The sequence below is a fragment of the Dermacentor silvarum genome, chromosome 3, assembly GCF_013339745.2.
Source record: "Dermacentor silvarum isolate Dsil-2018 chromosome 3, BIME_Dsil_1.4, whole genome shotgun sequence".
Lineage (NCBI taxonomy): Eukaryota > Metazoa > Arthropoda > Arachnida > Ixodida > Ixodidae > Dermacentor > Dermacentor silvarum.
In genome coordinates this window covers 107,868,516-107,881,453 of record NC_051156.1, presented here as the reverse complement: position 1 = coordinate 107,881,453, position 12,938 = coordinate 107,868,516, and the positions used below count along the sequence as shown (strand labels likewise).

Here is a 12,938-nt window from a genome sequence, read left to right as displayed (position 1 = left end):
CCTCCTCAATCTCAGTTGCGAGTTGAGTGTGAAATGCTGTGGTGCGCATGACAATAGTCTCTAAATCACATAAAACGACAATAAATGAAAAAAGCAGACAATAAAGCGAGAGGACGATATAGGAATTCAATTGCATTGTTTGATTCAAATATAGAAATGACAAGAAAACGTGAAATGAAAGTGAAAGAAAAGAACTTGCCACAGGTGGACACCGAACCCACATCTTCTGCATTACACGTGCGGTGCTTTAAAAATTCGGCTATTACGGCAGCTATCCCTTTTTTGGGGCATTTGGGTATGCTGAGCAAGATTAGCCCTGGGAGTGTTAGCCAGCACCTCTCACGGCCATTGTGGCAGATGTGAAACATCCTTTTAAACGCGGGTATGAGCTTCCTCTTTCTTGTTGCAATACTCTGAGGCTGTGTCACTGCCTTCATCTTTCAGTGTGACGACATCGAATTTGCAGTTTTGCTTGTCTCAGCTCTGACCCTCTCTTCTGTCTGCTCCTTTCATGAATACCTGGTTGACATTCTCCATCCGAGTCGCCTTCCTGTCTTTGCAAAGTGGTGACCCCTTCAGAGTAATAAAAACAAACCTCAGGCCATAATTTTTTCATATCGCAGGTGTCACAATTTATTGCAAGTGCTAAGAAAACTTTCATGGCCACCATGTTTTAACACCACTGATGGTGTATGCCAATTATGTGGAGGTCACATTGACTTGATGAAAATCGTGAAAACAGTCACCGTCCTCCTGATTCTCTCGCTTCAACCTTCTTTTTTTTTTTGGTTCCCTGTTTGCACGTACATCTGCTTCCTCTGGTGATTGTTCTCAGTTCTACCTGTAGCAATTTTATAAGCAATATTCCTGTAACAATATGACACTATAACACTATAAACAATATAAATTAAAGGCTAATAACCTGCCATTGGAATTGATAGTTGACTGGCCACAGATATGCAGTGCTAGAAGGCACAACAAGAGGACATCTTGTCTGGGAAGAGATAGGTCTTGCCCCGTCTTCTAGCACTGAAATTCTGTCATCATGAACCCACTATCCCAACAGGCGATTCTTGCTAGTTGGCTAGCTCTTAGTTTTTGGCAGTATGGCATACACGGGTGCTGTATGTGCGCAGCAGCTGCGTCTTAATCACATGGTCGAACATTTCTGCCCGTTTTCACTTCCTGATGCATGCTGCATTAGATTGTGGTGCATGGCAAAGCCTGCAAAATTGAATCTTTTGGATGCCGCCTGGCATTGACGCTTGTGTGGAACGCCTGTCTTGAAAGTGAGAAGCTGCAAATGTATGCGGGGCAAGAGTGGTGGCACCAGTGTCTGGTCAGGGTGATGGGCTGCAGTCGTCACATGGAGCACGCAGCCCGCGATGAGCGAAAGCCAAAACCGTGAGCTTGCTACTTCTAGACAATTGCAAAGTCTGCCATTGAGCAGAGTTAGTTCCTTCAGACCACTTCTGGAACTGTTGGTGTTGCAGCACGCAGATGCACAATCACGCGGCAGCTTTTGCATTTCGTGTGCTCAGAGTAAAGTGCGGCAACAATGATTGTACAGGAGGTGGTGCCATAAATACGGCTGAATAAATTGTTTGAGGACGCAATAACAGTTTTCCCATTGTAAGCCATGCCCTGAATTGAAAAATGAAAGGCCTGCTTGAATTAGCTGGATAATTAGCACACACAAGCTACCTTGGTGGTGGAAAATGACCTATGGCCAAACACCGTAGGTCTAATAAATAATCAAATATTGTGCCACTTTATTGTTGTTGTTTTTCTTTCAGCTTGGAAAAGTTAGCGGGGCATCCTGTATAATTACTCACTCGAGTCACTATTATGTACAAAAACAAGCACAAAGGAAGAATAACAAACAAAAAATGCAGAATCAAATAGACTAATTTAATTATTTATATTTTGGGCTGTGAAGCACAACTGAACTGTTGCTTATACAAGCACTATCTTTTCATTTAAAGGTGCCCTGAACCACTTTTTATCGAAGTGGAGAAAGGCATTTGAAGTGAAAATAGGTTATTTCAGAAATACTTTGCCGCAAAAAGTACTTCAATGCATTCAGCAGAAGCGGATTTATTGGCAATCAAACATGGCCTCCGCTGTGCTCCCGTTCCTTCTTCATTGCCTTGCACTGCGAAGGCTACCGCGGAGTGGGGCGTGGCCATAATGTTCCGCCTTCTAAATGTCACCGTGGCGCGCAGTTAAAATTTCATTTTGGATGTTAGCGTAGAGGCCACAACTTATGATTTTGGTGCCTACGATGTGCTAAACTTAAGCCAAACGCGGTTGTCCTCGGCGAGCTGCAGTACGCTTAGCCAGTGACTCGTGGCGGCACCCCGTGGTGGCCGCGATATCTGCGCTACATAGCCGACTGCAGCTACCAATAGCAGCTGCACATGGGAATCTGCTTTATTACGAAATAAAGTGTCCAGAAAAGAGTGAGGCACATGATTTCTGTTGAAAAGAGACTGTTTGAGAGAAAGGTGACCGCGCTCCGCTTGCGAGCATCACGCGAACCCCCCCCCCCCCCCCCCCCGAAATTAATTTCTGGCTACGCCACTGCAAGGGTCTAATATATGTGTTGCCTTACGGCTGCTCGTGTTGAAAAGTCAGCTTCACCGCATTACACTTGTGTTATGCGGTAGAACATTCAAACGCCGCAAAGGATTATTTGGTATCGTGTTCGATTGCACCGCGCAGGCAATTTTCGGGCAATTTTTCACGTAAAAAAAAAGGCTGGGTTAGAATCGGGTGAATGTAGTAATCAGATATTGTGAGCTATGGTTATTTCTTTAAATTCTTCTTAGGGTAGGTCGAAAATTGGTGTTTTTGACAGGAGATGATGTGTGCTCAACACATTCACTGTCCCCTAAGCTCACCCGAGACTGACGCTGCATTAAAGTGGTCGCTATTGGGGTCACCATAGGGATCAGGCGCCAATTTCAGGGATCGAAGGCCAATTTCACTATCGAAATGTTGGAAGTTTGAGCCCATAGAAATGCATGAGCGCCGGCCGGGATCGAATTAACTGCAAAATCGAATTTACCGGAGTCGAAATAACGGAAGTCTACTGTACCAAACAATACCCACTCGTGGCTAAACAAAATGATATTGTGTTTGGTTGTGGTTATTCTGGGGAAGCCTGGCTCCCTGGGTGATGCAGCGTGTTTGGTATGTTGGGTGCATGTCAAAGAACCCTGGCTGGTCAAAATTAATCCGTAACCCCCCACTACAGCGTGCATCATAATTAGATAGCGGTTTTGGCACATAAAAGCTCAGAATATTTTTGTTTTGTCTAATGTAACAAAGCGAAGATGGATGGTGTTACAATGTCAAGTCCTGAAGCCTTGCACTTGAAATGCAATGTTACAACATGGTAGGGAACCAGGGGTGACTGGCCATGGGCATCGGGAGACCAGGCGGCCAGGCAGGGATGAGGTGCTACTTTGCAGAAACTTAACAATTTATTTTAAGGGTTTGCAACTATTATAAATGTTCAAATAATGAATCGAAGTGTCAAATTGAATAGTCACTACTTGTGCCACTTCCACGTGGGGGGGAAATTAGTGTGGGCGTTTATTACGCACGTCTTCTTCATCTGTATATTATCATCATCATCCTAGGTTGCGCGATCATCTTCAGTTATGTGTGATCATCATCATCGGGTGTGTGCTTTTGCTGGTTCGCTGCCGAGTACTCGGGCCGAATAAACGTCGTGCCAACAGAGACGCCATAATACGAATATTTTTTAAATAGTTTTGCAAAATGTCAACTGTGCCAAATGAACCATAAAATTGGAGCAAAAGGATGGTAAATTTCATCCCCGCAGGCATAGTGTGGACATAAAATGTGAGAATGTACGTACTGGTGCAGACCTAGGGAGCCATACTTTAGTAGGTATGCAGTGATCATTCGCAATCTTAGAAATGTTGTGTGCATGCGAAGAGATTGTTTGTTTCTAGTGCTGCATGTGTGCTTTTACAAACAATACTTCATAATGAACGAGGAGAAGGGAAACAGGCTTGTTTTGTTTTTTAATCACGACCATATAAAACCCACAGGCAGTGAAGCCAAGGAAAGCTTAGAGGTAATTAGCCATGGTTGAAATTGAAACGTTAGAAAATAATGAAGAAAAGGGGAAAGGAATGTGGACGAAAAGGTAACTTGTCACCTGTGGGGACAGAACCCACAACCTTCACACTACGTGTGTTCTCCTAAGTTCGCATGTTACGTGACGGCTTTGGGCGAAAACGGGTGTTCCACATCCGCCCGCCATGTCTCTGAAGGGCACTGGCTGACACTTTTAGGGCTAGATCTAGTACACATAAATACCGAAATTAGTCGATGGATTGATGGTCATCGCTGTAGCACAATTGGGAGTGCATCTGCGTCCACGGAAGTATCCATTTATTGCCTCACTGTTCCTTCAAGTTGGCAGTGAAATTCCGTTATATTCAAATTGTGCATAAACACACTTGGTTATATTGAGGTTCTAAATACATGGTGTTCTGTGGACAAGAAGTTTTGAAGGTTAAATACTTCGCTTTATCGAGAATTTCGTTATACATTTAAACCTACATATAATGAACTTCAATATAACGAAATTCTCGACATAACGAAGTATTGAATTTTTCATAACCTCTCGTCCATAGAACACCATGTATTTAGAACCTCAATATAACGAAGTGTGTCTGTATGCGATTTCAATATAACGAAAACTTCACTGATGCCATAAATGATTTCCGAGACAATAAATGGAAACTTCCGCGGATGCAGATGGTCAAGTGATTAAATTACAAGTGGCTGCTTGCAAACGCACCTCTCAAATCGTGCATCAAGAGCCACCACCGAAGTGCAGCCCCATCATGTTCCATATAAAGCGGAGGGTAAAGGCCCAACCACATCGAGCGATTTTCAAGGAAGAAGCGGTGACTGGCTGCCCGGCGGTGTCTGCCCGGACGCCGGTGGCCAGAACATAGCTGTTCACCACCGATGAAAGGCTTCCGGCCGCTGGCTGACAATCTCAAGCCCGGCTTCATCAGAGGCAAACAGCTACGTTTTGGCTGCCGGCATCCGGGCGGCTGGCCGCCGTTTGTTCGCCAGAAAATCGCTCCTTGTGGTTCGGCCTTAAGCTTGGCACACGTCTCGATTTCTGGCGCACAGCTGAGCGCATACACAGCTGCGCACCCTGCTTAGAGCTAATCTGCCGCATGTGCAAAGAGTGGGCATTCCGAGACGGCATGGCATCATGTAAGCTGTCTTGCATTATGTAAGCATCATGTAGGCATGATGTAAGCTGTCGCGTTTAGTATTGAAGGTTGTTTAATCTCGAGTTTAGGTGAGCCGTTGGAGTGAGAGGCAGATGAAGCATTCAATTCTGCTGCTGGCACTTTTCATGATTAGCGTCATTCCAGTGCGGGCGATGCTATCAGCCACGGAGGTGGAGTGCACGTGAAAGTGTGGATGTCTTCGCTCCATTCATACTGCCGATGTGAAGATATCATTCCACATAGTATGAAGCCGCATCATTCATCGCCGCCTCCCAAATTCATCAAAATGAATTGTTTTCTCATTCAAATTTGCTTTTTTCAATTGTCCGACAATGCGGAAAGTTCTGCGGCCCCTTTCTGTGCAAGAAAAATCGATCGGCGACTGTACTTATTTGCATGCAAGGTCAAGGTCTTCTTATTCTCCATTATTATGATGACTGAAACTTGGTACCGTAATGATACAGACGTGGTTTGTATTGACGGATATAATGTTGTATACCAAAATAGAAAATCAAGAATTGGTGGTGGTGTATGCATGCATGTAAAGACTGGATTTGTGTATGAGTATGATGAAGATTTGTCTCTGTGTACGGAGGACATTGAGGCGTTAACCTTAAAGTATCAGAACTATATGTTTGTAGTAATATACACGCCACCTGATGGCAATATCAATGCATTTATTCAATATCTGGAAAATCTGTTTTCCGTTGTCAATGAGCTTAATTACACAGTAGTACTGGGAGGAGACCTTAACATAGATATGTTGAGCAATACACCTAAACAGGCGAGATTTTCAGACCTTCTTGCTTCCTTTTTCTTAAGAAACGTAATCACCATCCCAACGCGTATGACCAATACCAGTTCTACTTTACTAGACCTGTTCATTACGAATAGTACAAATAGTTCCATACAGGCAGGCGTCTTTGATGCCCCAATAAGCGATCATTTGCCCATATATCTAGTCCTAGGTAACATAACTAATGAAGGGAGTCAAATCCTTCCTGTCGCTTATTTTCAACAAATAAATCCACGAATGCTATCTTCTTTCAGAGAGGAAATTAGCGCACTAAAGTGGAATGGTGTTCTCTCTTGTTCTTCAGCTGATCTCGCTTATGATTGCTTTATTGATACTCTATGTTCTGTGTATAGGAAACATTTTACTTACAAAGCTTTAAAGAGACCAACACGGTGCGGAAACCTTGGATTTCTTCAGCAATACTTAATATGATAAAAGAAAAAAATAGGTTATATAGAGAGTTTCTGAGGAAGCGAGACCCAGATAAATTTAAAGCTTTTAAGGCATACAGGAATAAACTCACTAAAATACAAAAACAAGCTAAACGTAACTACTACCTCATGATGTTTGATGGTGTCACTGATTCTAAGTAATTATGGAATAAACTAAATTCGATCATATCTACTAAACAAGTGACCAACGATATTAGTGAGTTGTCAATCAACAATGAAACATGCAAGGGTACAGTGCTAGCAAACAAGTTCAATGAGTATTTTACCTCTTTGGTTGACAGTACTCATAATTAAGATTCATTAGCTTATTTGTCTCCCGCTCTAACTGATTCTTTGTTTGCTAATCCCACAGACGTCCAAGAGGTCACCAGTGTTTTTCGAAATTTCAAAATGAGTAAAAGTGAGGACATAGATGGCTTAAAATTAGAACCAATAATATTTATTTTGGATCTCATATGTTCTTGCTTAGTACACATTTATAATCTCGCGTTTACCACAGGAGTGTTTCCCCAGAGAATGAAAACCGCTAAAGTAACGGTTATATATAAAGGCGGAGATAAAAGCAATTTAGGTAACTATAGACCAATTTCGATTTTGCCAGTTTTTTCTAAGGGGTGTGAAAAACTCATTTTCATTCGACTGTCTGAATTCTTTAATAAACATTATGTTATTACGTCGTCACAATTTGGTTTTTAGTCAGGCCTGTCAACCGAAAGTGCCTTACTTTACCAAAAGGAATTGATTCTAAAAAATATGGAAGCAAAAAAACTTACCTTAGGAATATTCCTTGATTTCTCTAAGGCATTCGACAGGATAAATCATACTACAATGTTAGAAAAGCTCCATTGTTATGGCGTTCGTCTATGTGTACTTTTATGTACCTGCCATGTGGTTTAATAAACTCAAACTCAAATTCCGATACAACGAAATTTCAATATAACGAAGCAATTTGTCGATTTTACTGACTTCGTTATTTCGAGGTTTAACAGTATCTGGGTTTGTTATATTGAGGTTCAACTGTACAAGAAACTACACTTTGAAGTCTCTCACATCACGGTGACATTTCAGCATGCAATTCAAGAGAGTGAGTTTTGGCCTCAACTTTGTGCACAGGTAGCCAACTTTATTTTCATGATGTGAATGAACATACAGTATTAACAGAATACTTGAACAATTTAAACTGATTATTTGTGCCTATTTAGTGTCCGCAGACAAATTTCTCCGTGTATGTGCGCTTCCCAGGTGTCCTGGCTCAGTATGACCTCACTGATGTCTCTGCTGCCACTAGCGGCATCATTCCATTGCTGACACCAGGAGCTGCATGCATAAATGAGGTGAGTTTGCAGGCTACTCATGGTTATTGCAGCTTGTTTATCAAACAGTTTTAGTATAGCAGGCCAAAAATGTGCATGTACCGAACGCTATGATAAACTTGCAGGTTATGCATGCATGCCGACTTTTGGATTTATTTAGCATTGTTGGCTTTGAATGGCCAGCATATCAACATGGCAGTGCTGAAGCATCCTACTTTGATCCGAATTTGACCTTGTTACTTGCCTTTTATCATGGCAGCAAAACATGAATGCTAAAATAGGCTCTCGCTTAGTCTCAGCTCTCTTTGAGAATCATATATTGGTGACGTTTTGTTGTAATTAGTGAGAAGAGCCGTCTGTTCTGATGATGACAGGTCTAACAAAAGACGCCACTATTTCCATTAAAGTGCTTAAATTTCTGTGTACCAGAAGGTTCCAGAGTATTTGGCAATGCCTATCTGTTTGCCATGCAGAATGCTCTCCTGAATGTCTCATTGAGGACATGCGCATAGTGTGGCCATAGTCCTTTTGTGTGTTGACATAAACAGTCGAAACACTATATTAAATCTGTCTATTAAGAAGACCTTAAGGAGGCTTTTTACACCTTGCATTCTGCGCAGCAAGCAATTTAGCTCACTTCGCAACTTATCTCTACTCATTTTCTGACCCACCCACGTGGTATCTGCTCTAGCATACCTTCCGACTTCCATGATTTCAGAGTAAAATGTCAATTTTTCATAACTTGCTTACGGTTGTACTGATATCAATAATCTCAGGATTTTTATTTGTGTCCACTTTAGGGCCTAACTGATTTCAATAGAATGCATGTACAATTGCCAACCGATTTTTCAATTCCTCTTGATTACTCGGGCCTGCTTGTAGCAGGGCTGCCTAATGTACAACTAGTGATAATGGTAACCAAAATTTGGCTGCCATTATATATGCATATTGTTATGAGCCAGTTGTCCGGTGGGCAAAGAATTTGCTGAAGCGTAGAGCCGACAAGAGGAGGAAGAAGTGAGGCCTGTGGTTCACCATCTTTGTTGTTTCTGCCCCACTTTTAGTCTCATTGTGCACAGTGTAAATAAACCCCTCTTCTGTAAATCTCCCCGTAACGTCTTGGTGGCGGTGTGGGGTACATCACGAGGACATCGCGGAACTTCACGGCGGACATCTCGTGGGCCATTCGACCATGTCGACTGAGAGGCCCACTGCTTCGGCTTCGGCTACCACAGCACCGTTTGTCTTGACCCAACTCCGAGACCCTGGCACCTTCTCAGGCACTGACAACATGGACGTTGACGACTGGCTAATCGAATACGAACGAGCGAGCAAGAACAACCAGTGGGACCTGACTATAATGCTGGCTAACATCATCTATTACCTCAAGGGAACGGCCCATGTTTGGTTCCAAACACACGAGGAGGAATTGACCAGTTGGGACACCTGCAAGCAAAAATTGCAGGAACTCTTTGGGGGCCAGTTGGGCACCAGCAAGCCACCAAGAAGGAACTTTCGTATCTCTAATTTAAGCTGTCGTACGCGAAGAGTTGGCGAATGCAGGCATCCATCTGATCTGTTCTGTAAGTAAACCTACGGTAGGCAATTTCTTTCGACCTCCGACGCCCGCAGTCGACCTTTCTCGGATACCGCAACCCAAACCAGTGGTGCACACATGACGACAAGCCATATGTGCTTTAATTGCAGTGGAATAGGTCATATTTCCCGCCGTAACAATATTTTATCAGCAAGCTTCGTGAGAATTTCCGTTTGTGGCAAAGATAATACTTGCTGCGGCTGTAGAGCAGTGTGCCTGTTCACAGCTTCTCTACAGAGCAAAGTCTTCAAAAACTCATCTTGTACAATAAAATTATTTTTTGTGCTTTTCACCAAATTTTAGTAATTCCTTGCTTTGACTTTAGCATATTTCAAGGTTGGCAGGCCTACTGTAGTTTTGACACTTTGAAGCACCCAGAAATCAGAAATAGATTCTCTTTCAAATTAATTGTTGCCTCTCATTGCATTTTATGGTTCGGTTCATAATCATAGAATAAATGAATGCACTTTTTTTAGAATGAAAATGCAGTGAAAATTTTGATTTCAGTACCTACATTTGGTGCCGAATGTGCAGGTTGTGAAAGACATTGAGAAGTCATAGTCAGGTTTTAGGCCTGCTGAAATCTTGGACAGCACACGGTCATTCTATCTTATGTGTGCCCAGTGTTTTGTCAACCGTCACCAATTCTTTTGAAGAGGATACATAGATATTTCTGAATGGTTGTTTCAGTGTACTTTGTACTACAATGTACAGTGTGCTAAAAGAATTGTTTGATGCTGTGAGTACTGTTTCAATATTGAGTGCGACAGTGAAAGTAGGTGTTGCTCAAGAATTTCTAAAGGAGTACCGCTTGTGTACACCCTTTTAAAGCTTGTACTCTGTGGTGTGGAGACCATGGTTTTTTGTTTTTTTTTTGCTGAACTGATAGGTTTCAATTAATTGTGTGAAATCTTAGTTTATTTTAAATAAAACAACTCAACTCAGTAGGGTTCTCCACTCATCCATTATTTCGATGTGTTCACCCGATACAGTAGAACCCAATTGATACTGTTACGGATGAGGTGCGTTTGATTACAGATGGTCTAATGAGAATGATTGTCCAGGAGAACAGTCACTGGGTTTCACACTCAACACCCAAAACCTGTCGTCCTCTTCGTCTCGCTGCTACCTTGGTATTTCATTCAGATCTGGCATCTTTTCTTTTCATCTCGCTGCAACCATGGCATTACAGTCCTTGTTTCGCAGACAAAGCTTATCGGGTGAGTCAGCACTAGAGTGAAATTGGAGTGAAATTGTTTCAGGTGCATAACTTGTGACATGACATGTTTGACCATCTATATTAAATTGTTGACTGGTTCAGTAACCGTGAAAGGGCCAGTATACTGGGCCAAAAACTTTTGACATAGGCCCCGCCTACGTTGAGGGATCCATGGCCACACCAAGTCACCATTTTTGAATGAAACTGGCTCATGGTGGCGGTCATAGTGCTCTTTGGAGCGACCTTGCGAGGCCAGTGTATGCAAATGGGCGATTTGATGCACTTCCTTAGCACAGCACAAAGTTTTAATGACCGAGTCTTCAGTATGGAGTGTAAATCGGAGGATGGTATCGAGGGAGCTGCACAGCAGTCGGGCGTAGAGCGGTAGAAAAGGATATAGTCCGTGGTTTCGTGCTTTGCCGTATTGTAGGCATAGGGGATAAACGGTAAGACGTCATCCCAGTTCTTGTGATTGGATGCCACCAACATAGCCAGCATGTTAGCCAGGGTGCGGTTTGTGCGTTCCACAAGGCCATTAGTCTGTGGATGGTACGATGTTGAATGGCGGAACTGCAAAGTGCAGAGGCAAAGCAATTCAACGATGTTGGCAATAAATGGACGACCACGATCGCTGATGATTACGTGAGGTGGACCATGATGAATGAATGAATGAATGAACTTTTATTTCCCTTTTTAAGAAAAGGGAGGGGCCGGGATGAACTACAGCACGTAATGAGAAGGCAGCAACACAAGCAGCTGTGGAGGAGGGTACACCTGCGGTTTCTGCATATCTAGTAAGATGGTCACTACAGACATTGACCCAACGGTTGTTGTTTGAGAACCACGGAAACGGTCCTAGCAGGTCGATTCCAGCTTGCCCAAAAGGCATAGTAGGCGGCGTTACAGGGTAGAGAAGGCCGTACGGAGCCCTTGTGGGTCGCTTGTGACGTTTGCACTGTTTGCAGCTGAACACGTATTGTTTAGTAGTATGATGCATTTTTGGCCAGTAATAGCACTCCTGTATTCGATGCACTGTGTGAATTAATTCCAGATGGCCTGATCACGCCATCATTGTCATATGCTGATCATCTCATGTCGTCGTCACGCTATCATCGTTATACCATCGTCATCATTTAAGAATCAACATCTCCTCATGCCATCTTCGTTATACTATCTTTGTCGTAACATCGACGTCACTCCTTCGTCATTACATAATTGTCACTGCGTCGGCGCCATGCCGCCATGCTCATGGTTGACCTTGGCACGCGAGTGTCATAGCAAAGTGGAATGATATCAGAGTATGTCGTATATGTATACGAAGCAACAGAAGTCTCAGAATGACCACTCTAGATGTTAAAGAAATGTCATTTCAGGAATATGGCGCGCCAACATGCTGCTCGAATGCTAATCGCATTACCATCGACAGTCATCGGGAGACAAGTTCTGCCATGATTTCTTTCTTCATTTAGGACGCTGTCAGTGACGCATCAATGTGGTCACGCCATATTAATCGTGACCTTGAGCAAGATGATCGGCACTTTTGAACAGATGCATCAGCCCACAGCGTTTCAGTGAGATCGCAGCTTGATATGACGCTCGCTTCATGCTTGTGCGACAGTTAGGCTAAAATGCCACGCCACTCGTCGGCGTCTGCTAAAGGCATGACAGTTGTGTTCTTCCACAGTTTAGTTTAGGTTAGTCAAAATTAATTTGTCCCAAAACATTATGATGCAAAAAGTAGCAGTGTCAGCTTTTTGGATGTCTGGAAGCGGTTATGTTCAGATGACTGGCTTCAAATATTGAATTAGGATGACTCGTCCTTACTCAGTGCCAAGCACGCTGTCTTGGCGCAGTGCCAGTAATTCCGTTGTGCGAAGACGTGCCGACGTGTCTGGTGCCGATGTAAGCGAAAGTGACCGAGAATATTACTGCTGGCATTTCGGATAGGCTTCATGTGGTCTGTGTGCGGCCAGCGGGCTTCTATTTTCGTGGTTTCACTTATCTCGAAGCTTTGCTTATCTCCAACTTTTTACCGACTCTGTCCATGCCAGGAGCCGCCAATCTGTACTTACAACAAAGGTTTAATAATGCTTTAGTCCTACCGTGTCATAATTTACAAAAAGAACGGTGCAGTAGTTGCCTGGCTAACACAGCCACCAATAGAGTTAGAGTAAACTTCCCTTAATTACACTATGGTTAATTGGATCTTTAGGTGACCGAAGGGCAAAGGATGTGTTCGGGCAAATAGTGCCAAAGGAATCAGCGCT

At 43.1% G+C, this 12,938-nt stretch overlaps 1 protein-coding gene across 2 annotated transcripts in view; it reads left to right on the top strand.

The window, feature by feature from the left end:
• The window catches only part of LOC119445670 (uncharacterized), a 66,790-nt gene that overhangs the window by 44,945 nt on the left and 8,907 nt on the right, over window positions 1-12,938 (top strand). For both annotated transcript variants that reach the window (XM_049663504.1, XM_037709952.2), the window contains one exon: window positions 7,785-7,876. In XM_049663504.1, coding sequence (XP_049519461.1) covers window positions 7,785-7,876 — 92 coding nt within the window. The remainder of the gene's footprint in view (window positions 1-7,784; window positions 7,877-12,938) is intronic.